General features: G+C 36.4%; 1 protein-coding gene and 1 pseudogene across 2 annotated transcripts in view; one reads left to right on the forward strand and one right to left on the reverse strand.

Moving 5' to 3' along the window:
* The window catches only part of AMPH (amphiphysin), a 196,190-nt gene that overhangs the window by 84,732 nt on the left and 84,658 nt on the right, over positions 1 to 26,800 (reverse strand). For both annotated transcript variants that reach the window (XM_006925336.1, XM_006925335.1), the window contains exons 3-4: positions 8,214 to 8,268; positions 286 to 380 (exon numbers count right to left, since the gene is read on the reverse strand). In XM_006925336.1, coding sequence (XP_006925398.1) covers positions 286 to 380; positions 8,214 to 8,268 — 150 coding nt within the window. The remainder of the gene's footprint in view (positions 1 to 285; positions 381 to 8,213; positions 8,269 to 26,800) is intronic.
* LOC112473624 lies at positions 15,594 to 15,711 on the forward strand (annotated as a pseudogene).

Here is a 26,800-nt window from a genome sequence, read left to right on the forward strand (position 1 = left end):
GATGTGGTGTGGGACAAAAACATGCTATTCTTATTTTGAGGGAAAATAATCCTGAACCCGCAGCTTTCCAGCCAAGTGGTCTTATAATCAGTTCACTAATAACTGAATTTGGGATGTTCTGGATAGCAGAATTGCATGGTGTCTTGTGGGTACATAGTGTCCTATCATGATGAAGGCCAAGAAGTGGTAAGAGGAGTCAGGGATAGGCTGAGTGCACAAAACTTGGTGGGAGCCTCAAAGAAGCCCCCCACCAGACCTCCTGTGTGCTGTCATCCTGGCTCTTACCTCGCCAACCATCTTCACTTCTTCCCGCCCATACCAGTCAGGCTCATAGACTTCATGCAGAGACTCGGTGAGCTTCATCGAGGCTTCTTGCATGCCTAGCATTGGAGAAAACAATTCCTATTAGATATAAATGGGTGAGAAGTCTCTTCTTCTTTCCTTCACTTTTCCAAGTGAGAGAAAAATCTTGAGCACTCACTAGATATTTAAGGAAAAACTGTGACGGGCACAACTGATAATTGTATCTGTAATCACATCTCCACTTGAAGGTCTCTAAGACTTATCTGATTACATTGTGCATTTTTTATAGTTTACATGATAATGATAGATATTAGGTTTTAATAAAATCAACAAGGTATTCTATTCTGAAAACAACAATAAAATTGTGTCTTATTATGTGTGCTGTCACTTGCTAAATGGCATGTTGGAACCATAAATGCATAGGACACCTAGAACACTTGTTCATAAAACAACAGAGTTCTAAGAATAAATTAATCCTAAATGACTTTAGAAGCAGGCCAAAGCAAAATCAACAGGATTTCAGTTTAAAGTAGCTTAAGTGGCCTAAAAATTTTCAAAAGAAAAAACGTTTTTCTTTTTCTGATATTATCGGAAGCTATATAGACAGTTTTAAATCAGGCTTAGCATTCTTAAGTCTATGGGTTAGAATTTTCATTAGAAGTACATTTGCCAGGTTTTAAAAAAACTGGTTATTAATAATAGGAAAGATATAAATTTTTTGAGTGCCACATGGTGATATAAAATATCACCAAGTCTTTCCCAGTCTCCCCGCCGCTCCTCCTTCAAAACATGGAAAGTAATGTGTGGATTACCATGAAGACAGCTCAGCCTGAGAAAAAAATAAGGTGAATTCTTTGGCTGGCGACTTGGAGAAGTGCCTCTCTGGCAGCAGACTCCCTAACAGCTGGAAAGTGAGACCTGGCCGATTTGGTTTCTTGGCTTTTGTCACTAGGGAATATGAAAAGGGGCTGGATAAAGGAAGAGGAGAGAAAAATCCAAGTGGCATCATTAGAAGCAAACAAAAAAACAAAAAGCATTTCATAAACTTAATGCCAATGAGTCAAAGATGGAGGTTTTCATTAAACTGAAAGCTGCAACACTCTAAACTCAACCACGTGTTTGTTGAATTTAAGGGAACTACTTCTGGGTTCGATTGTGAGAGAAAAGAACAAAATAAAGGAAGGTGTCTGAAATGATAGAAGTCTTATAAAAGTCAACATATAATTTGGTATTTCATAGCACTTTTTCGCTCTCTAGGCACAGACCATCCTCACTTTCCTTCCCCTGATAAAACGGAGATATACATTTGGTCTTTGCACATTAGAGATTTGAACGTGTTTCAGGGCCATGTGAAGTGGAAACCCTGTACCCTTTTCCCCATGCAGTATAGCAGTAAGCATGTTAAAGGAGCCCCTTAAAAAAGGGTACATAGCCACACCAGCTGAAAAGTAGGCTAGGGAGGGAAAAAATAGTGATGACTCAAGTCGCTGGGGTATCTGATGAAATAAGAATCAAGTAGGTGTAGAGAAGGCCAAAAAAGTAGTGCAAAAACCTGTATCTTTCCCCTAGCACTTTGAATCTAATCAAGTGAGGATGCTCTCTCTTGTACATGTTGTCATTGCTGAGGTGGTAGCAATATGATCTTGAGTGTCCAAATTCACCCCACCCTAAGTACAAGCAAATCTATACTAAGAATGTACCCCTCAAATTCATACCAAAAGTTGGTTGCTTGTTGACCCCATTCTGTAATTCAGATGCCAAAAAGCTTCTGAAGTTTTCTTTTAAAGCTCTGTCTTACATCTGATGTAAATTATGCACAGCTATATAGATAGGTTAATGTCTTAAGAGGAAGAAAAAGAAACAATGGCATTATAGGAAAAATAATCTTTGTGGTGAAAATAAAATGGTGAATGTAGGCTTAAAATAAAATTATATGAGTCCTTACTCATTGAGGTTAAAAGCACAATGTTGCAGTAATATATCTATTAACAGCCAAAAATAACTACTAATTGTTATGTGGCTAAGTAGTGATGGATAATTTGGAAAGAATCCATTTTGACATAATAATTGTTTCTAGAACACTTCATAGGGAGTACTCTGATGGGTACACAAGTAAACAAGACCACAGGCTTTGCTCTTAAGGAGCACAAAGACTAGCAGAGATTTCAAGGATTTAGAATTTACTCTGCTGACAGGACATAAAAGAGGGAAAAAAAGCTAAAACTCAAGTTCCCTTCAATGCAATTTGGCAATGTTAGAGCAGAATAGATGCTAAACGGCATTTAATAATATCTAATATCCAATATTTTCTTAAAAGATTAGTAATTTTCACAAAATTGCTATTTTACTACTGGATAGGAACCACTTCCCCCTCTTCAAAATTTTAAACCTTCTCCAAAGCGTTTATTGTAACAACCTCTATTTGCATTTGCAATCAAATTTGTGAGCTTCTATTTTAATCCTCTAAGATTTGTTGCATAGATTGCACTGCTACGAGTCTTCTTTGCTTGGGCAGTATGAGGGTATGTGTTTAGTTAAAAGTAACATCAGTTAAAATATATTATTATAATAACCAGCAGCAGCTATGGAGCATTAAAATATCTAAAAATATTGCAAGTTTTGCCCATTGTTTAGAAGTGAGTTATTTAAGAAGGCAGCAGCTGCCTCAGGTGAAAGGAAGTCTTTTGCCTACCGTTTCAAAGAGGAGAACAGGAGTGAGGGAAAACAGCAGATTGTGAGGCAGCTCAAGAACAGTCAACCCTACCTCTGGGGTCAGGCTGATACATAATGAGTCACATACAATTAGTTACACCACTGGGGACACATTCCTCTTAGAGAATGATCCTGTGTGTTCATTATCCCTGTGTCTGGCCTCCACCACCACCCACATGCCCATGATTCCTAATTCCAGGTTCTTACTTGACCTTTCTGCTAGGATGTCCTACCAGTACCTCAAACTTCACATATTCAAAGGAAATTGGGAACTCTTCTGTCAAAACCTGCTCCTACTTCTTTTTCTAATCCTCATGAATATCACCCAGTTGTCTCAGTTAGAAAACTGGAAATCATCCTATAAGCATCCTCCTACTCCGACTTTGTCAGCAAGACAGGCCAATTCTGCCTGATTCTCAAAAGAAGTCCCCTCCTTCCATGCCCACTACCACAGTCTTCGATTAGGCACCCATTATCTATTATTTAGATTAGATAAAATATCCACATAAATGGTTGAGCAAAGTACAGTAAACATTCAAATATCAGCCATAATGAAAACTATTTTTGGAGGCAATGTGGCATAACAATTAAGATTATTATTCGCAATCAAGTCGACTTTGTTAAAATCTTGGTTCTATCATGTAACACCTATGAGATCTTAGGCAAATTACCTGCCTATCCTAAGTCTCATTTTTCCAAAGGTACATTACTAAAAAATAATAGTACATGCCATAGGTTGTAGTGAGAATTATATAAAATAAAATAGTAAAAGTTTATGTAAGTGCCTAGCACATAAGCTCTCGATAAATGTTGGCTATTATTATTATCAATCTAGACTCTCATTTCCTCTAGCCTGAATTTCACACAACCACAACAATTACTTTTCTAAAATGCTAATCTATCATATGACTCATTCTCTTGCCTATAATAATATAAGGACACTTTTCCCCATTAACTGAATAAACTCCCCACTGCTAATAAACTCCCAATATGATATGACACATAAGTACATCTCTACACAAATGCTGCCTACCTTTCTGTGTCTCATCCATCTCAGTGTCCTGCTTGCCCTCACTGATACACTTGTTCCCTAAAAAGCTCATGTTCCCTCCTGCTCCTTGGGCCTTTGTACATGTTGCTGCTTCTTTTCTACCTGGAAAGTCCTTCCAACATCAACCTCTTTCTCTGGCATATCTTATGACCTGATGACTTGGTATGCCCCCTTCCTGGGTCCATTCAGGTGTAAGTCCCTAGGAAAGACAATTCCTGACCTGGTATCCTGTCCCTTAAGTAGAGTGGGGGTCTATTCTCATTGTGATGGCACATGTGTGGAGAGAGCTGACTCCATCTTGAACTCAACTGGCTAGCTTATCTTGAATGAATGAGCCCAGACTTTTGATACCTGGATGGATTCTGGAATGTGGAGAGATGTTTTGGGCTACTCATGGAGTTTTTGTTACTCCTTCCTCTGAAGCAAGAAGCCCTAGATGTTTTCTATCCCTTAACTTAGCCTGGTGCCGGTACCTGCTGGTATTTGGTCTTTTGGTCTCCTCTTGACTACTCACACACTCCTTTCCTAGCACATAGGCCCGTCTCTAAGCCAGGATAAAAGAATGGTCTAGAGGGTGAAAGATGCAGAGATCTGATTGTCCTACAGTAGCCCAGAGCCAATTTTAGTATGGGAGTTCCCCATTAAACTCTAAATCTATAAGCTGGGCTTGTCTGCCTTGTTCTTTGGTCTCTCAGCTCCTTCAGCATTTGGGGGCCGCTTTGCATACACAGCCTTCTCATGCAGCAGTACACAATGCACACTTCTGTTAAAATACATATTACTATGCATATCTGGCTGTTTTGTTTATCCAACTTTTTTCTCATCTCCACTGTGAGCTCCAGGACAGAAGGAACTGTGTCCTGTTCATCCCTGCATCTCAATCTCCTAGAACATAAATGAGGCTCAATGTGATGTTTGCTGCTAAGGTGAATGAGAGCATAAGATCTACCTTGCAAAGCCGAAGCATCAGCAAAAACAATACAGACCTACAGAGGTGAATGAAGTCATCATCATTCCATTATACGAATGAACTTTGTTTTGTGAAACTGCTGCCCTACCAGAGATTAGTGATGGTGAGTAGAGCTCATTGAACCCAATTTCACAGAACCCCAGTGATAGAGATTTGGGAGCTTCTAAGAGCAAATGGAACCCTTTATAGATGAGGAAACTAAAGTAGCTGAGAAGATGGATGATTTTTTCCACTGCTGTTCCTGGGACCAGACCCAGGGCCCCTCACTCTTCAGGGCCAGATCTCATTTCTCTATAATGCTGCCTGCAATATAGTACAACTAGCTGGTTAGAGTTATTTTTGTGAAAAACAGAAAAATTGGCCATGAAAGCACTTTGAAAATGCAAATTGTGATCTATTTAATATATAACCTTGTCTTTAAGTGTGTTCTCAAAATGCAAAATGTGCTCTGAGGAACTCCAAATCTTTGTAAGACTAAGTATTTCACAGTCAAATAACTGGGAAATGCTGCCTACCCCATTAGGTCTTCTGGTGATTACATTAACATATTAAGGGCTCTGATAAACTCTGTAGTAACCTCTTTAAAAATTCATTCCAACCAGCACTGGCCAAAGTAATTTCAACGTTGATCTCTTTTATGAAGTATCATTTGTTAATATCACTCAAACAGCAAATGGGATGATTGGGGGGAAAAGCTGATGTTAGGTCCTTTTTCCTTCAAGTGGAGATGTGGTCTTTGGAAGTAAAATGAAGTGTCTGTTCAGGTCCTCTGTCCATTTGTTAGATTGCTTGTTTTTTATTGTTGAGTTGTATGAGTTCTTTGTATATTTTGGAAAGCAACAAATGAACATGACAAAAACAGACATGGATATGAACAACAGTTTAGTGGTTACCAGAGGGAAGTGGAGTGGGAAGGGAATAGATATGGGTAAAGGGGGTCAAATATATGGTAGCAGAAAGATTTAACTTTGGGTGGTGAACATACAATGAAAAAAAAAGATCTATCTATCTATCTATCTATCTATCTATCTATCTATCGATAGACAGATAGATAGATATAGATATATATATACACACATATATATATGATGTATTATTGAATTGTACACTTGAAACTTATATGATTTTGTTAACTAATGTCACCCTAATAAATTTTATTTAAAATAAAAAACAGAAGTGGAATGAAAGGCTGCTTTGATGGTGCATCCAATGCCTCTGTGGAACTAATGCTTTACTCAGAGGATTCACCTTAAGGACAAGAATTATGCCAGTTTTTTAAAACAGCATTCTCCATACTAAGGCAGTAAAATAGACCAAAATATATAGACTTGGGAAAGAGATCTAATTTACTCATTCATTTAACAAATGTATCCACTTCTTAAAAAATCAGCTAAGATAGAAAAAATCCTGTGCTTGAAATAATTTATGACTTCTTGTCTTAAATCTTATCAAATCTTAAATCAATAATTAAAGAAATACCTAGAATGCCTTCTATTTTCTGACTGAATTATCATAAATAATAAATTCTTAAGGTTAATTCTTTTAGCACAGTTAATTATGAACTCTATGAATTTGTGGAAATTAAATTCTCTGACTTTTCTTTGCAAAAATAAAATAAGGCTGATATCATTTACCATACAGCTGTGTTGGGTGGTTTTATGTCTAAAATGCTTAGTACACAGCCTAACACATAATAAGTGCTCATCAGAAAGTAATAGTAAGTCATCATCATTCCATTGTATAAATGAACTTTGTTTTGTGAAACTGCTGCCCTACCAATGGTCATCTAGTTCAAAGGCAGTATAGAGAGTGGATAAAAGTAGGGCCTTAGGAGACACACAGATCACAGTATGTTTTCTAGCTCTGGTGTTTACTAGACACACACTGTGCTTTACTTTTCTTATATATAAAATTATCCATAATTTCTTATCTATAAAATTTATTATCTATAAAAGGTGATAAAACTACCTGCCTCACAGAGTTGTCATGAAGATTAAAATTACATGCCTTGCATATAACTTAATTATATTTTAGTTTAAAAATCAATTTCACTAAATTTATTATTATGATTAATTTTTATTAAGATTTTCATTATTTTATTATTTATCACTGTCTTTGTAATCAAATTTCAGACACTGAAACTCTTAGAATAAATTTCTGGAAATGGAACTACTATGTCAAAAGGCATGCTGAACAAACAATTCATTTAAAGACTTTTACCAAATTGTTCACCAAGAAAGGCTATCCTACCAGCAGTGTTTGAAAGGGATCTGTTCCCACAGCTTTGGCAATGCTAGGTAGGATTTTTTTTTTTTTTTTTTTTTTTGGTCTTTGAACATTTGAAAGAAAAATGACAGCATCTCCCTTTTGATTTTATTTAATATCCTTTAATCATTTGTGAGGATAAGCATTTTCCAATTTCTTACCCATCTATTGTTCTTCCTCAGCTAATTTTCTCTTCATATGTCTACCCATTCTTTCTTTCAATTAATTGATCCTTGTTTAGTTGACTTAATGAGCTCTTTATATCTTGTTTCATTTTCATTAAGTATGTTGTCAATATAATATTTTCAAACATATGTATATACATTTTGCAAGGTCAAATCTCTCTCAACCTTTCTCTTTCCTTTATGCTTTCAGTTTTTTGGGTTACTCCAGTAAAGACCTTGTCACCCAAGACTAAAAGCTAAGTTTATTGTATTTTATACTAGTAATCTAGAACATCTCTTTGTACACATTTTTAAATTTTTACTATATCTGGAATTGAGAAAGAAGGAGTAGAGTGTGAGGTTGGGAATTTCACCTTTTTCTGAGTGTTTGGCCAGGTTACCCAAGACTCCTTGTCAGACAATCCATTCTCTCCCTACTGATCTCAAAATCTGCCTTGTGATCCATCACACCCATCAGTGTACTTGGATTTGTGCAGGGAGCTGGATTACCACAGGCAGAGATGGAGTCCACTTCCCTACTACTCTCTCTTAACCTCTGCCCCTGGTCTCATTTCTTTGCTTCATATTCAGTGGGAATTTGGGAGCGGGTAGAATGCAAAACCTGTGCTCAAGTACCATTTTGCCTGAAAGCCAAACGGTTTTATAATTAACTCTCAATCCTGTCACTCATGAATTCCAAGATCAACCCGTGCCTGGTAACATATAGTAAGCAACTCACACACATTACCTTTGATAGCTGCTAAATATCCTCGGAGTTCTCGCTGAAGTCTTGTACCCTCTGCCTAAAAAACACACAAAAGCAGAGATATTAAGCATTTTGCCTATATTTTACATACAAATATGTACAAAGCAGTAAGTCTCAGAGTTATTATTGCCAGAGGCTCATTCTTAAAAGAACATAAATATGTAGACACAGACTAAACAAGGTGCCCATCAGTCCAGATGTTTAGAGATTTTGTTCAGCATAAAAGAAAAGGACAAGGCAAATATAATTTTGCTAAGAATGCAAACTGTGGTTCACCATACAGTCTCCCATATATTCAAGACTTGGAAAGTCTCTAAATTCTGACACATGGGTTACAATGGTAGGGAACTGATCACCATTGTCCAATATAGTAGCCACTAGCCACATGGCTCTTGAGTGCTTGCAACATTACTAGTCTGAATAGAGGTATACTGTAAGTGTAAATTACATGCCAGATTTCAGAGTCTTAGTACAAAAGATTTCATTAACATGCTTTATATCAACTGCATGTTAAAAATGATAATATTTTTGGCTATATTGAAGTAAACAACTGTTATTAAAATTAATTTCACCTGTTTCTTTTCACTTTTTAAGTGGAAACACTAGTAAAATTTAAATTATGTACATGGTTTGTAATTATATTTCTATCGGGCATTACTGAAATAGAGAAATTGTTAAAATGTAAATTTGACATATGAATCCTAGTTTTGGTTTGAGTTACTCTTACAAACTCTGAGATGCTGAGACTAGGATCAGATCATAGCTTAATATGGAGTTAACCCAGGAAATGGCAATAGGGGCATGCAGAAGTGAAGCAGGGACTGGAAAAGCCATCACAGGGTACAATATCAAGCAAGTTTCTATGGTGAGCAACCAGTCTTACTCCCACCGGGGAACTCTGGGAGACAGCGTCAAACACCCTGAGGGGCAAGGGAGCTGGGGCATTTGTCTATTAACTCCTGTCAGTCACTGTTTGGGGGCTGCTCCTGAGGGACATTAATACCCCCATTATGTCCATACAGGGGTAGAGAGATCTCTGGTAACCAGAAAAAACCCTCAGGCAAAGAGCTGCCCTTGCTGGCAGCTGCAAATAAATCTAGTGGGTTCAGAAAAGGTAGGTGCTAGGGCACCCACAGTGTGTGCTATGACACTGCAACTGAAAATGTAAAAATATATACACTTTAATTGCATAATCATTTAACAATCATTTAACAAAATTGCAGAGAACTAGCATACTGAATAACTCCACCTTGATAATTAATAATATATGTTAAATATCATATATATTATTTTATATATGAAATATAACAAATGATTGACTTAAATATGACTATTATAGTTGCTATATTATTAAATGTATTATTAACCATTGAGATAATAATATATAATACACGTAATATAATAATATATAATACTATTAATAATATAACAACTGTAATAGTCATATTTAAGTCACATTCATTTGTCAGTATTTACCATAAAGGAGGTGGAGGGATTAAGGGGAAAAAAAACCTACTTCCTTTAGTAAATTACAATCTAATATGAGAACTAAAATATCTAAATAGAAAAACTGCAAAGATTACATTTAGCTAACAGCCATTCAAGATGTTTGGAGTACAAAGCAAACACAAAATACCCATCGCATTTAAAGACAGTGATTAATTCAAAGAAACTCTGAAAAGAAGTGTTCAAGACTATGCTGGACCCCAAAAGGAATTCTGTATGAGAATTTTTTCTGTATGGTATAGTGCAGGTATAGTGACATTATTTCTATGAAATCTATGTAAAGCTCAGGTGAGGTTTTCTTTATCTGCACTAATCTCAAGCTACTTTTGTCAGCTTTGTAAACCCAGGTATTATCAGATAAAAGCTTAGGGTTCATTCATTTCCAGGATAGTTTTATTCAGAATGGCAAAACAGAAATCATCAAAATTCTAAATAACTGCCTCCCTTTCTCATGTCTCAGTATGGTTTAAAATCAAAATTCTAGCTTTCCCTTGTCTTGCTGAGCCATTCAGAAATATAGTGTGAATGTAAACTACCATGAGCTAAATTTAAAAAAAAAAAAAAAAAAAAAGATGGATTTCTAAAACATCAAATGCAGTGGAAAACTATCTGGAAGGATAGAGACCGAAGAGAAAATGTTGACAATAAACACTTGTAAAGGCAGAGGATGAAGAAGATCCAGGGAAGAAACAGGCAGAATCAGGCCAAGGTCCTCAATACCATCATGAAAAGTAAGAATTTTGGGAAGAAGGAAATAGGTTTTCCCCTACTGAATATCTATTATGTGATGGGTACTGTGCTAGATTCTGAGTACAGAAATAGCTGAAAAGCTATGGTTCTGAGATATTTTATTCTTGTCATAACTATGCTGCATCTCCCTATTAGATCTGTCTGGGAGGAGGATTATACTTCCTGCCCTATAGACATCAAGCTTGGCTGTAGGACTTGACTTGGCCAGTGAAATGTGAGTGGAAGTGATATGTGCTGCTCTGAGCAGAAGATGTAAGGGTCATCATATAGGTCTACCTATATGATAGGGGTTGTTTCTCCAGACTGCATCATAAAGTAAAGGGAACATGAAGTACATCTACCACGTGTGTTTTCATAATTGAGAAATAACTATCCGTTGTTGAAAGACACTGAGATATTGCTACAACAGCACAACCTATCCAAATGGCCTGACACAGTGGTGCACCATCAATAGTGGAAATGCTGAAAAATGGAGAAGGCTAAAATTTAACAGAAAAAAACGCCAATGGAATAGTGAGCAGGAGAGAACTAAAGGCAATTTTACAAAAACATTTCAGAAAAGAAATTAAATTGAAAAGGTTAAAGATAAAGTGGATGGTTTTGCAAACTGAAGTCTCGGTGCTGGTCAAGTGATGAAAAGAGGTAGAATGGCACTGAGAGAAGACAGCAAAGCCCAGAATCATTTGTCCCAAGAGATGGCAGATAATTTGGAGAGGATAATATCTGTAATCAGACGTGATTTACCTGACAGATCTAGACCTAGACCAGTTTAAAGCCTGCAGCTCTAAAATGTGCAATTAGGATTTAAATAAGGTTGGAATCCCATAAGGCAACATTTCTCAAAATGGGTAAGGATAGGCCTTGGGGGTACTTAATGGTTTGTTTAGGGCATGCACAGTCACAAAATAAACCTAAAGCACCTTTCTAGAACATCAATTTATTGAGGTTGGAGGGGATTAGATGGGGGAGAAGCAATTATTTTATAACCACTAAGCCAACTGTTATGATGTGGAAATAAAAACTGCATCAAGACGAAACAGAACTTCACAGCTGTCTCTTGCTTTCAGATGTCTCCTTTAGGGCTCTGCTCTACCACTATTACTGGTCCTTCCCTGAAAAAGTATGAGAGGCACTGAGCTAAGGCAGGGCTCACTTCTCACCCAGAAGGATACTTTTCCCTCAGAAAGTAATACAAAGTCAACTATGGTATGGTTATGAGTCACCATAATTGTCCAGAATATCTGGAACTAGACAAAGAGTAGTAGGAGACTCTTTTCTTTTCCTAAACATTTAAGGAATAAAGCATGTCGAATTAAGCCCACAACCAAGTTGTTTTCTCTTTCAGAATAAGAAAGGGAATGAAATAATTCAGGCTCCAATCCATACACTACATTCATTTAGCCCAAGAGAAAAAAATAAACAATTTTTAAAAATGAAATAAGAATCCCAGAACAGATTTTTAGATATTATAAGAGTGGAAGAAAGTTCAAATTTCACAAGAATGCATTAAATAGATAAGTTCAATTTAAACAGATAAACTGAGACAATTTAAATAACTTTATTTTCCAATTACTAAAATTCTTAATTTTCCTCATGAGTATTAAGGTTCATAAATCATTTGGTAATAACCATATTAAATTTCACTTAAATTCTGCCTGAATCAAAAAGAGTCAGAAAATTTCTTGAGAGAAAATTTCTCTCAGAACATGCCACAGAGTAGTTCTGCACAAAACGCATTGCATATTAAAGTTTTCTTAACATAATTATTCTGTGAATCATAAAGATGTTTTAAGTTTGAAATAAATTCTTATAGCGCTGCTCCAATTTCACTGAATCTGAAGTTTATTCCAAATTCCTCTGAAAATTAACATTTCACTAAATGTAACCTTGAATTATGCATGTATGTGTGTGCAGAAAAGAAACTTAAAATTTTACAACCTTGGTACTATATGCATGTATTTTCTCTTCAATTTTTTTATTTCTCTACAAAATAAGATAAAAGTATTATTCTGACTCCTGGTCACACTCTTCTCAGGGCATAGAGCAACCTGGGAACAAACGATTCTATCATAATTAAGTTGTCTGATTCCTAACTCAGACTCCATTTTTGGACAAGATTCAAGAAGGATTTGCCATCTACAAAATTGTTTGCCCTGGCATATAGTATAATAACTCTGGTGTTAGTCAGAGGTTCTTCATTTATTTTTTTCAACTAAATCATTTATCAGTGTTAAGAACTGCTGCTTCTCCAGCCCAGACAGTCTCCCAGGCCCAGCTTTCTTCCCATATAGCCTGAAAGAGTAGGCCTGCCTTTTCTTCCTCATTAAAACTACTCCTGCCCACACCCTCCCTTGGGTATCAATCACACTTTTGCAGGGCTGGGGAGAAGAAAGCAATCTCCCCAGTTCCTTACTTCCTGGTTGTCCTGAAAAACAAGCCAGGGTCATTTTGAGTTTCATCATGAAGATATCAAAAATTAACAGGAATACAATAAAAAAAAAGTACATATGACTTTAAAATGTTACAAAGGTCTGGGAATCACTGCCTCTGGTCATAAGAATCCCTTTATTCTCTTCCAGAGTGGTATCTTGAAGCTGTTGCTTTCTTCCCTATTCCTATGAGGACTGCTCATGATATCCTTCCCACAAGGATTAGAGTGAAGTTTAAAATCTAACTAAATAGAGAAAGAATGCAGCAGGCACATAATCATGGAAGGTCTCAGAAATCTTGTGTTACTCAATACAAATTAAATTCCAAACATAATTAAATATTTCCAAATTGTTTTACTCCAGATTGGTCCTCAGTAGCACCAATTTCTTAATAATAATAATAATAATAAATAATGATGATGATGATGATGATGATGATGATGATGAGTGTGTGTTGTGTGTATCTTGGTGCGGTGGGGGTGGGGGGAGAAGGGGATCAGTTCCAGACATCCTGGGCACCTGGAGAACTCTCATTTGCGTCTCTCTTTCAGAACCTTGGACAGATCCCAGACACATCATTGGTTCTGAAACTTAAAAATTTTTATCTATGTAGTGTCAAAGGACCAGGTACAAATGCCACTGCATCAAAGTTTCCTGCTATACTCTGGTGAGATCATAGAAGAGTAGAAGAGTTACAGACAGGTGTCCTCCAAAGTGAGCCAATTTCCTGGTAAGAAGAGCTACCATAGACTGACACACAAGAAGAGTGTCTCAAAATCCTAGCTCTGTGGTAAATAGACTCTAGTATTGGGGCTGTATTAAAACAGGGCTGTATTAAGCTGTAATGAATAATATTTGAATATTAATAAGCCAAGTTGTTTATTGTTTAGGTACATTATATTCTGAAGCATTAAAATATATATTAATATTACTAAATACTTTATGTTGAGGATTTCAGGAGCCGATAAAGGAAGTACAGTTTTGTGAGCTCACTTTTAACTTAGTTACTTCTGCTTAGAAGAAAGAAGCCATAGTTGAGGCATCAATTTGATTGAATTGTAGACACCATGTATAAAATGAATTAGTAATTTCTAAAAAACTGAACTCAGGGCAGCAACCACTGCAAATTCAGGGGCACCATGTTCACATAATACCATTTGCATGACACTCCTTCCTGGGCAAGGGCATATATTACTGCAGTCCTGCCTGTGGATTTTATTTGTAAGATTATGCAGTTCTGGCAAATCACCATAAAGCATTAAGTATTTAATATCTAAAGAACCAAATAAAGAAACAAACAAAACAAAAACAGACTCATAGATACAGAGAACAAACTGATAATTGCCAGATGGGAGGAGGTGCTGGGGGGCTGGGTTAAAAAGTTGAAGAGATTAAGAAGTACAAATTGGTAATTACAAAATACACCATAGGGAATACAATCAATAATGTTGTAGTAACTATGTTTGATGTCAGGTGGGTACTAGACTAATCAGAGGGATCACTTTGTAAATTACATAAATGCCTAACCACTATGCTGTACACCTGAAACTAATATAAAATAATATTGAATGTCAACTTTAACTGAAAAATTAAAATTAAAAAAATATTTAATACCTCTTAAACAAGAAATGGGTTGTTGAATATGTAGAACTGACTTGTTAAAATATAGTAAATGTAGTATTGATTTACATTCACAGCTAATTTTTGTTAAAAAGAAGAAAAAGATAGCAGAAAGAAAACATACACAATACAGAAAAATGTTTTCATTAAATTTCCTCTCTAACTCAAAAACTGAATTGATGTTTAGAAGGGGGCTCAGGTGGAAAGCTAACAATACTAACAGATATATAAAACCTGGATCTGAGGAGATATAATTTCACAAAGTTGTGATTTCAGAGAGGTAAGTCCTGTTATCTCATCTGTAATCACGAGCCTACAGAAGTTCCCACTGTTACATTATTTTTTGCCTTTACTGGCACTTTTCTTTTGAAAAGGCTAAGTAATATATCAAATTAAAATTGGCTCAATTTTGGATAAGATTCAAGAAGGTTCACTCAATCCTGAAAGCAATGTTAGTGTTTTTTTATTATTATTACTTTTGAAGCTTAGAAGAAAATTAGATACTCAAGGAGATAAAATTTAATGAGGCCATAATGAGCACCTTGATTAACAGGTGACTAATAAGGCATAATATTGGAGTCCACTTATGATCAAAGACAACGTTAGGATGCTGAACACTGCAGGCACTCTTGCTTTACTAAGATATAAAGCTTTCCTTATCACAGGTTCAAATGCCATTAAATTGGAAGACAAGAGATTTTCAAAGGTAAAAGCACCAAGGTCTCTAAAATTTTCATTTTTTTTCCTTGCTCTAAGCCCTTTGTAGTAACAGGAGCTGTCATTAAGAAACTCACGCTGATTTCATACAACAATTTCTTCTTTTTAAAAATTTCTTTTTGTCAGCTATGAAGGCAAAAGATATAATATAAGCAGGAAATCGAAGTGGATTTTGAAATCATATTCCTGAGCTGACTGGGGTAGGAAGTGGTGCATGGAAAAAATCAAAGAGATATCAAAGAGAACATCTCAGTTTCTACAGTTTTACTCATTATCCAATTATGCCTGTCATCAACTCCGAGAACACCTATGCTTAAAACCAAATCAAATATACTTTCTAGTGTATGGCCATGCTACCCTGAACAAGCCCGATCCCGTCTGATCTCGGAAGCTAAGTAGGGTCGGGTCTGGTTAGTATTGGATGGGAGACCACCTAGGAAGACCAGGTGCTGTAGGCATAAAAAAAATAAATAAATAAGGGATTGTAAACTGACAAGGTCCTTACAATCTGTGAGGTTAACCAAGGGTGGCCTCATCTAAATATATATGTGTGTGTGTGTGTGTGTGTGTATATATACTTTCTGCCTTTCAACAAAACAAAATTAGAAAGCTAGTTAGTAATTATATGTGTAATTTTTCCATATATTTCCCTTAAGGCAACTAAATTGAGTTTATATAGATCTCTATTCTGGTCCTTCGAAAATCTAATCTACCAGGTGTGAAAAGGGATGGAACTGCCTTGTTAGAACCATTAAATTCACCACAGCATGAAGGCTGTATACAACTTGAAGATATGTGTCAGGTAGTAGAGTTTGTGACCCTTAAAAAAGCCATTCCAATTTTTTTTTCCTTTTGTGTGTGCATTAGGGGTATTATATAAATAAATTTTTAACCTTTGCCTTAATACCTAGAGCACAGTACAGTGTGTGTGTGTGTGTGTGTGTGTGTGTGTGTGTGTGTGTGTGTGTGTCGGTGGGGGAGGGTACTACTAATCCAGAAATTAAGGGAAATTCCATAGTAGCCACACCCCAACAATAACACTCCCTGAGGCTTATTGTTCAGTGTCCCTTTCTATGGATATGGATACCAGTTCTAGCTACAGTGTTCTAACATGGACAGGGGTAAGTGTTTTTCTAAGAACAACTGCTATGTCAAGTTATGGAGATGCATTACTGAGAAGAAAGGGAGTGCCATGTCTCTCATTACCCCAGTCATCATATAACATCCAGAATGTTTTTTTTTTGAAACTGACATTTATCATGTCCGTGTTAGTTTGCTGGGACTGCCAAAACAAAATACCAGAGACGCGGTGGCTGAAACAACAGAAATTTATTTCCTCACAGTTCTGGAGGCTTGGAGCCCAAGACCAAGGTGTTGTTGGCAGGTTTGGTTTCTCCTTGGCTTGCAGACAGTCTCCTTCCCACTGTGTCCTCACATGACCTTTTTTCTGTATGTGTTCATCCTTTGTATCTTTCTCACTTCTTATAAGGGTACTAGTCATATTGGATTAGAATCCACCTATATAACCTCATTTGATCCTAATTACCCCTTTAATGGCCCTTTTTCCTTATATTCTGAGGTGTACTGGGGAGGTCAGGACTTCAACATATAAATTTAGGGGGGATACAATCAGTCATAACAATGTCCTCAAAGCAAGACATTAATATAGAAATATAATAACAAAGTCTAACACTGAGCAGGCCCTTTGTTCCAGGTACTGTTCTAAGTGTTACAGCTCTATTAACCCATAATCCTTATAATAACTTTATGAGGTTGACACATTCTTACGAATGAGAAAACTGAGGCACAAAGGCTGAAAAACTTGCCCAAAGGTCACACGAAGACTGGGTAGTCTCTTACTTAAATCCCGTAGTCTGCCTCAAGAGACCAAATGCTTGACCACTGTCCTCTATGTCCCCAGGCTGCAAAGGCATGTATGTCAGCTGATGATTCATGAAGCCATCCAAGAAGAATCAACTGCTGATCAAGGAGAATATTTTAACTAAAGGCAGCATTTTCTGTGTTCTCATGATACAGTCCTAATATACAAATAAAAATATTAATAGTTCACTTACTTTTCTTAATAGCTCACAATTCCATAGAGTACATTCAATGTGATTCATATAACAACACAGTGGTTAAGTTAGTGGTTTTGGGGACTGTACTGCCTGGCTTTAAAATCTGCCCTCTACTCTTTCTAACTGTATAACCTTGAGCAAGTCATTTAACCTCTCTAGGCCTCTGGTTCCTCAGCTGTAAAATAAAGGTGATAATACCATTCACTCCGAAGGCTCTCATGAAATCTGAGGGAGAGTACATGTAAAGTCCATGTAAAGTACCCAATACCTAGATCTATTTCTGGCATGCATAAGTTCATGTAAAGCAGGAACACAGTATGCATTCAGTAAATGTTGGATGTCACTATTATTACTCTACCTGATACTTTTTAAATGATAAACTGTGTGAAGAGTGGGTGTTTCATAAATATTTGACTTAACAAAGTCTGCGACATCATATTACAAAGAAAAATCTTTATGAAGAATACACAAAAATTCCCCCAAAACAAGCTACTGGGAAATTTAGAATGCTTCCTTGTTTTTAATTTATGTTTTTCAGAAGGTTTTTTACGTCTTTAAATGTTGCAGAAATAAATGATCCTAAAGTAGACAGAAATAATTTATGCAGACATATAAGAATTACCTAACAATACATATGAGAAACACCAAGTCAATATAGTAAATGACTATGAGGAAACAAAAAAGCAGTGAATACCAATGGCCAAAAGGATAATCAAGATCATTCCCAAGTTAAAAGCTTTTGTGGCATATGCTCGGTTTTCTCATACAGAAAGCAGAATTATAGTTATAATCACTATGAGAATCAAGTGAAACAGTGTACAAAACACTTTGCAAATGCCAAAGCCTACTTGTGGAAAAGTCTTAGCAAAAGACTTTGCTGCTTTTACCTAAGCCAGCCAGGTATGGCTTGGGAATCTATAAATTTCTAAAGCTCCTGAGAAAATTCTTATAATTATCCAGATTTAGGAACACATTCAAATAGATGATTAAGGAAACCATTGAATTTACTATATTGGTGCAATCTCAGGCTTGCATCCAAGTTGTTAACTATCATTTGACTCTTCAGAGACACTGTCAAATGTGTGGCCTGATTCAGAAGTGTAAAGTAAGACCCAGGAATCAGTATTTTTAAAAGGCCTCCAGCTGTTTCTAATGGTTATCTGGGCACACCTACTATAATTTTTCACTGTGTCTATCATTTAACTGACACCAGTGTGTCGATGGACACTCCAGTATGTAGCTCTAGTATGAGATAGCCAAAAAGACCCTTAAAAATGTCTGCCTCCAGGACGTGTTCCATAGTATAGTGATTAGCACGTCTGCTTTACACACAGAGATCCTGGGTTCGCACCCCAGTGGAGCCACAATCCATGGTCTATGGCCATGCCACCCTGAACAAGCCTTATGTCTGATCTTGGAAACTAAGCAGGGTTGGGCCTGGTTAGTACTTGGAAGGGAGACCACCTAGGAAGATCAGATGCTATAGGCATGAATAATAATAAATAATAATAAAAAAAGAGGTCTGCCTCCAGGTTCCAGTCAGTTACCATAGACATTCCTGATAACACATCTTCATCACTTAGGTTTCTACTTCAGTGGAAAATCAGCCATGGGAATCTACAGAATAACTTATGAGTAAGAGCATTGCACACAATGGGAACCAACAATACTGATGCAAATCTGAGCATCAACTGCAGCTCATCTATGCAGATGTTCACAACATTTCAGAAGTCTCCCTAGGCTTTGAGGACAGATATGTTTAATTCTCTACATCCCATTATCAGAACAGTACAGTCAATCTGGGGACTATTTAGAGAGGAGCACTTAAACTAGCTAATAAGCTCACTTCACAAGAAGTGGAAGATATATAGAATAGGTCTCGAAATGAATGCTGAGGGATGAGATGCTAAACATTCCCCAGTTAATTAACATAGTAAAGTAAAACACAGTTAAAGATAAGTAGCAGAATAGGCTGGATGAAAGGAAACCTTTAGAGCAATAACACAAAGAGCTTCCACTAGATGTGATTTCTTAAATGGCTCCATAGGGAATGGCACAAACAGTGATGCCTGGAACATTGGTAGTTTGGGTCAAATTTTAGTTAGGTTTCAGCTAAAGCTTTTTATTTATGTAGGCCATAGCCGAAGAGATATCTTGTAGATGGAATGAAAGAAATAAGTAAAGAAGACAAAAGATGGACAAGTTCTCCAATGAACGTTTTCAGTTTCTTTCCTCCATCTTGCACCATCAACAGCAACTCCCTAATGGAGGAGGTTTAATGGATGTGCCATAAATAAAATAAATGAAGAGACCATAAAACATGAAGGGAAATTTGAAGAACAGGGGCCAGCACATTCTTGTGACATCTACTGGTTTCTACTATCTGCCTCCTCCCATAGAAGTCAATTGATTTGGCAATTGTGGTGGGTTAAACTTATCAAAAAGAAACTCTAAATCAAGACTCTATATGTACAATATGTATTTTTCCATAAGAATAATATAAAAAAGAGACTGACAGTCTTAACTAGGGGATTAGTGGACAAATTATAATCTCTTACTTTTTTGCCATACAGTGAACATAACAATACAAATCAGTAAAGTTAAGAATTTCAAAGCCAATCATATAACCATTTCATGAACATCGAGTATACCATTCAAGCAGCTCTACAGAGGAAAAGCCTTTGCAGTAACAACCAGTAGACATCCATTGAGCCTGCAGAGTCTAGCTGGAAATGAGATTGTGGGAAGATGTAGAAATCATTTTTTCTAAAATTATCAATTGGGGTGAGAATACATGCATGTGTTAATGTTAACCAGTGAAACCAAAATGTAACATGATAGGACAGTAACATCATCTCAGAATTTTGTCTTTTTTCTACTACTTTTATTACTTAAAATAAAAAAGACTTTAGCACGTTAGACCACAAGTTTAATAAGGACAGGAAATATGTCTGAGTTGTTTATCATTTTGTTTCCAATGCCTTGTGCTTAATAGACACTAAATACTTATATGTGAGTCAGCCAAGAAATGCTTTTGATAGACACTTATCCACAGGGAAGTTATACTTGGCTTTCAACCTGTTATCTTCAATGAAGTATCTTGCTCACAGCTCAAGTCAATCCCCCCAGATCCTATCTCCTCCTTGATCCATCATATTTTCCTTTCTACTAAATGGGTCCTATTAGTAAATATATGTTTCTGACATATTAAGAAAATGTTTTCTTGACCTCACTTCCTCCCCCAGCTACAAGTCTTATTTATTCACTCCCTTTTGAAGCAAAACTTGAAATTTGCCTCCTGATACCTTTCATCTTGCTCTATTTATTCTCTATTTACCTGTTTCCGCCCCTCCCCCATAGCTCTCATCATTTTCTAGTAGACAGTATAATCAGCTTATTTATTGTGTTTTGCTTGTTTACTGTCTGCTCCCTGTTTTGGAATATATGATCCACAATAGCAGTAACTTTTGTGTGTCTGATTCAGTGAAGATTACCCAATACCTAGATCCATTCCTGGCATGCAGAAGATATTCAATAAATATAAGGCAAATAGATGTCTAGATAGTTGCATATTATTATTATAAACAGGCATTCAAATGCTGTCATCTATCAAATAACCTAAAAATGCCCTTGAAAGTTGACATTAAGAGAAAATATTTTAAATGTTGGAAAATATTTGCACACTAAGACAGTTTCCAATATTACAGAATTTTCACAGAAACTTCTAGCTAGCTAGAACTAGTAGTACCTTTAGGTAAACATTATTTCCAGAAATGCAGACATATACAAATTCTCCTATAGAATTCTGTATGGTTATTAAATTTAAATTTTAATGGAAATCTAGCATAAATTCAGAAAAGACTCACAATTCTCTCAGAAGCTTCTCAGAAGCAAGTAGCTGTTGCTGTTATCAATTACATATATGTGGTAAAAATATCCTAGTAGAAAAAAATGAGCTTGCTCCAAAACACAATACACTTTTTAAAAAATCTACAAATTGAAGAACATAATTGGAATTCGATGATTGAAAAACATTAAAATTACTTATATACTAAGTTAGTAAAGCTCTTAAAAGATTGTAAATCCTACAAGTCACAGCAGATGGATATGAAGTAGCATGGAACCAGGGCAGTTTTATAATCCACAGAGGGACCAGATCCCTGCTCTAGTCTCTACAACACATATTAGAATCAAGTTCAGGCTATGTAAGACATTCTCTAAGGGATATTTTGCTGCTAAAAGTTAAAATAAAAGAGGTCAATAAATGACAATGAAGAGGGGCTTTGATATTGAATGAGTCAGGAGGCATGTAATATCCATGATAAAGAGTGAACACAGAGAATGTGTGTGACAAAGAAGAATACACTAAACACCTAGCAAGTGCTAGAGTGTATGGAAGATTTTTATTAAATGACTAAGACAAGATGTCTTCCTTTAAATATTTTATAATCTAATGAGGACAAAGATACACAATAACTTTCATATAAGAAAACTGAGACAAGCTATTTTAATGAACATGAATAATGTACTACTAGAGTACACAGAGAAAGAGAGATCTTAGCTGAGGGGACTAGAAATACAATAAGCAGGAAATATCTTGTAAGTTGACGTTAAAGAAAGATGGGAGGGATTTGGACAGATGGAGATGCCAGTCAGGCAAGGACAGTCCAATGATAAGGAAGCATTTGCAGTGAAGGAAGTGGAAGAAGAGCTTAGAAGCAAGCAGTCCCTAAATGACACGACACCATCAGACACAGATCACCAACTATTCACTCCACCAATTTCCTTTCTGCCTTTAATTACACCAGAGCATCTTAACTCTGAGCAGCCTTCTTAATGTGATATGTAAAGTAAAAAGCCACTTGCACAACTGACAGGCTGTATCTGCTAAATATTATACAGGGTAGTGTGACCAAATCAGGATATGGCTAAAGAAAGGTTTAGTGCTCTGAATGTGAGCCCAAAATAATTTGAAGCTACAAATTACCTGTGTCCTGTAGAGCCAGGGTCCCCAACCCCAGGCTGCAGACCAGTACTGGTCCATGGCCTGTTAGGAACTGGTCCATACAGCAGGAGGTGAGTGACGGGCCAGCTATCAGAGCTTCATTTATATTTGCAGCCACTCCGCAGCACTAGCATCACCATCTCAGCTCCACTTCAACTCGTCGGGCACTGGATTCTCATAGGAGCACCAGTCCCTGGTGCCAAAAAGGATGGGGACTCCTGCTACAGAGCAGGGAACTGATTAAAGACAAAGACCAATGAAGAACTCTCTCCAAGTCATGAAAATACATATTCTTAAGAGGGTAACTTAAGGGAACTATCCCAGAATAAAGGTCAGAGACATTTTTGTGTTAAGATGTATATGTGGAATAGACATATTTTTTAAGAATGGCAAAGCTTATTGGTTAGAGAGGTTTTTGGATAAATACAGACTGAGTATAACACACCTCTCTATGCATTCATGTCTTGCTTTATTGCACATTATTAAAGGAAAAGAAAAATTATCACCCACCCCATTTCTATGTTCCTTTCTTGATCTACAGACTACTCATTCTCTGTTAGAGAGGTTTCATATGAAGCGTTACTTTCAATAGGAGCTTCCCTTTTATACACTTTGCTGAAATGTCACTGGAACTCTGTCCTCTTCATCTGTCATGTCCACTTAAGACCTTGGTGAGTCTTCATCCACCATCAAAACACTTTCCTTTCCCTTGTAAGCAATAATATAAATGAAGCCACTTTAAAATGGAGCAAGAGTTGCAATGCCAGAGGATTTGCCTTGTATGACTTATGTCTCAAGCCTTTGGAATGTTAAAACAGGACAAAATAACCTTTGGACTGGGCCTGAGAACCTTATGTCTCACAAAAGAACTGTTTGCAAAGGTATCAAGAAAGCAGTTATTATGACTATTGTACTGAAGACTACTGGACCGAAAATTAAAAACACTGTTTAGAATGAATATCACTATGTTCTGTTATTTGCCTTCTTCTATTGATGTAATTATTCCCCTTCCTCATTTCATAAATATAAAGTGTCTTTATTGCCTAATGATAACATCATTTGGGTTTCTGTCTGAAACAATGCTTCCAAAGTAGATCTTCTTATTGATCAATAAATGCTTGCTGCCTCTCACTTTAAAAGGCCTTTTATTTTTAGGTTAACACTCACCATTTAACAGCCTTGTTCATTACATAAAGGACCCAAAGGTAAGACTGATTCAATTTAAAGCATGTGTGTTCTGCTAAAAGGTGTCTACCAATGGGCAATAAACTGAACATGAAGACAATCAGACAGTCCCACTGTCTGATTATAACATAGTTAATTAATGTCATGGCACTGAATTTCAAATACTTTGACCACTGTGATCTTAAAGAGACCTATAATTTAAATATTTAAACATAATTTTAAATATTTTTAACATAATTTAAATATTTTATTTTTATACCTTCTCCTCACCCTGAACAAATGATTTCATTTTTCAAATATGTGACCTGGAATAATGTCTATTTTAGATAAACACATTAAAATAGACAACAAGAGGAATATGCTCTATAAATAATAAACCCATAATTTGTACCAGAGCTGCCCTGGCACAACTAAGCCCTCATCCTACCATTGAGAATTCTACTGTGATTTCCCTCAATGGCCATAACAGAACAAGGGTAATTAGGGTCAATTCTACCATTCTGTGAAACTTCCTACTACTACATCTCTCTTAAATTCCTGATAAGGTGAGAGAGCCACATTTTAATTATTTAAATATAAATGCAAATAAACCATTTTTAATTAATTACATTTTTACATAATTAATTATAATTTGCTTATATTTTAATTAATGAGTATCATCCTATTACAGTGTAAAAAGCAGATTGTCCAATAAGTCAAAAGACTATATAACTGCTAACTTTCTTTTAGGACATTAATAATGATTATCATTTAGTATACTCCATAGACATGTATGTTTTAATAGACCCCCATTATAAAACTGCATTAGGTGCCAACATTCAATAATTGAGTTATTTCCACTGCTGCACTGCCAGAGTTATTGGGGGTGGTGGGAAACTCTCAGACGGCATGGTGCCAGAAGCCAGGGTAGAGAGAACTCTTAACAGGCATGCCACTAGGCAAGGAGGAACTCTCAGCTGGTGTGCTGAGTGGGTGGTGAGTATTGGCCAATGGGCCTGGAGGAGAAAAGTACAGGCGAATATGAATCAGCCCATAGCCAGAGAGCAGAAAACACTCTTGGCTGGTGCAACACAGGAGATGAAGAGATGGCCCACATGGTCAGAAGATAGGTTACATAAAGGGGACTGCACAAATAAATACATACATTGAAAATAATGGAAGCCAGAACTCTCACTCTCAAAGGAGGTATAAATACGGGAAGAGGGAAGGCTCAAGTAAAGCAGGAGATAATCGTGGCTTCAGATAGATGAGAAATAAAAAATATAGATGTCTATGTATATAAATCTGTGTGTGAGTGTGTGTGTTTGGGTATATTCTGTTCTGTTAGAAGGCCTAGAAGCATAATACCCTAGAAGCAAAGAGTTCACCTAGCACCCAGATCTTGGTTTCTAAATGCCATTATCCACTAGCAGAAAACAAGACTCCTTGGAGAAACCACTGATTCCAAGGGTGGGTAAGAAAAGCATAATGCGAATCTGGAAAATCCTGTACCCAAAAGTAAGAAAAGAATGATGGGGATATGTGAAAAGAACACAGGAGTCAACTCCTAAGAGTTTCCATTGGCCAATTTTTGGGCAATTGTATTTCAAAATTAATAATAATGTATTATAACTCATTAAATAAAATAGGAATCTATAAGTCTATACTGAGATAATTAATCAACAGAGAAGAGAGAGTTTTACTATAGAATAGAAGGCTAATTAATAAATGCAGAAATAATTAGAAAAAAAATCACCATTTAGCAACCATCAGAGTAATAACTGATTTCAGACAAGAAGCTTCAATGAGAAAACTAGTAGGTGAAAGTTTGATAACAAACAGGATATTTATAGTCTCAAAGTACATCCTCACCAAATACTTACTAATTACTTAATTTAAAACTACAAAAACTTTATACTTGAGAAACTTGGAAGACAGCATTCTATTAACCAAGTGATAAAAGCTGACAAAGTAGTAACAGTACAAATCAATGTCCTGTGTCTTCTCATGTCGGGGACTGGAAAGAACACAGCGTCACTTCTGTGGTGATCCTGCTGGGAATGAGCACATGAAGCTAACTGGCTAATTCAACTGCATTGAAAGATCTTTTCATTTTCAAGGCTTTATATTTGCTGCACTTATCTGACCCTAGATAAGTACTTTTCATTTTTTTCTCAGGATCCTACATCTAGAGTTCTAATGCTTTCTATATGCTCCCCCCATTAAGCCCGAGTACCTAGGAAGAGCCTATTAAACTCATTAAGGTGTAAGCAGCACATATTTTATCTCTTCCAGGGGCATCAGTTTCCAAGATCAACAACCTTGGGAAGAAGGGAACTCTGCCACTGCATCCAAAATCATGCCTGGTAAAGATAAGATCCTCATAGCAGATTTGAGATATGCAGATCACAGGTAAGTCAGAGCATGACCATATTTTGTCATGACAACACTAAAAATAGACACCAGACATATAATGAGAAGTTTCAAGAGCTAGTCAGAGGAAGTGCTTGGAAAAAAAACACTGTATGAATAGAAACAAAGAACTGGTCCTCCATGTGTTGTCCCCAGACCAGCATAATTTACATCATCTTGAAACTTGTCAGAAATGCAAATTCTCAGGCCTCACCCCAGACCTATAGAATTGGAAACTCCAGGGGCGGGGCCAGCAATCTATGCTGTACCCAGGCCTTCTGGGTGATTCTGGTGGAGCTGTCAATTTGAAAAACACTGTTCTGGTGGGTACAAAACCCACCACCTGAGGTTCTGACTCAGAGTCCAGAAGGTGTAGTGACCTGACAGGAGGCTCTGTTGGCTGAATGAGGTTCTCCACACTCTGGGCTAGGATGCTGGCATTTAGAACCGGATCATTACCCAAAAGAGACCTCATGGACTCACAGTAGTCAAGGCAACAGTTATTTCAGAGAAAAGTCACTATTAATATAATGAAAGGTGGATACAGTAACATATTCATATTCACATCATGGTTATCTGTGGTTTAAAAAAAAAGTCCTAAGGTATCTGCTGGGCCTATTGGTTCAAACAAATTGCAAAATTTTTCAGAATGTAAATGTGATTTGCTATAAATAAAAATTTTATCTACATGTGAACACAATGTGGGAGTATATTTTGTATTTATATTTTTTTAAAACGTCTATTCTGTAAGTTTTATTTTTAACTATTTATGTACATATGTACTAAAAAATGTTGTGAAACTGAATACCAAATTTCATATAATATTCAACATCTCTTCAATGCCAGAAATAAAAACCTGCTCTGGGAATGTGTTGGAAACGATGATTT

This window comes from Pteropus alecto, unplaced genomic scaffold (assembly GCF_000325575.1).
Source record: "Pteropus alecto unplaced genomic scaffold, ASM32557v1 scaffold109, whole genome shotgun sequence".
Taxonomy (NCBI): domain Eukaryota; kingdom Metazoa; phylum Chordata; class Mammalia; order Chiroptera; family Pteropodidae; genus Pteropus; species Pteropus alecto.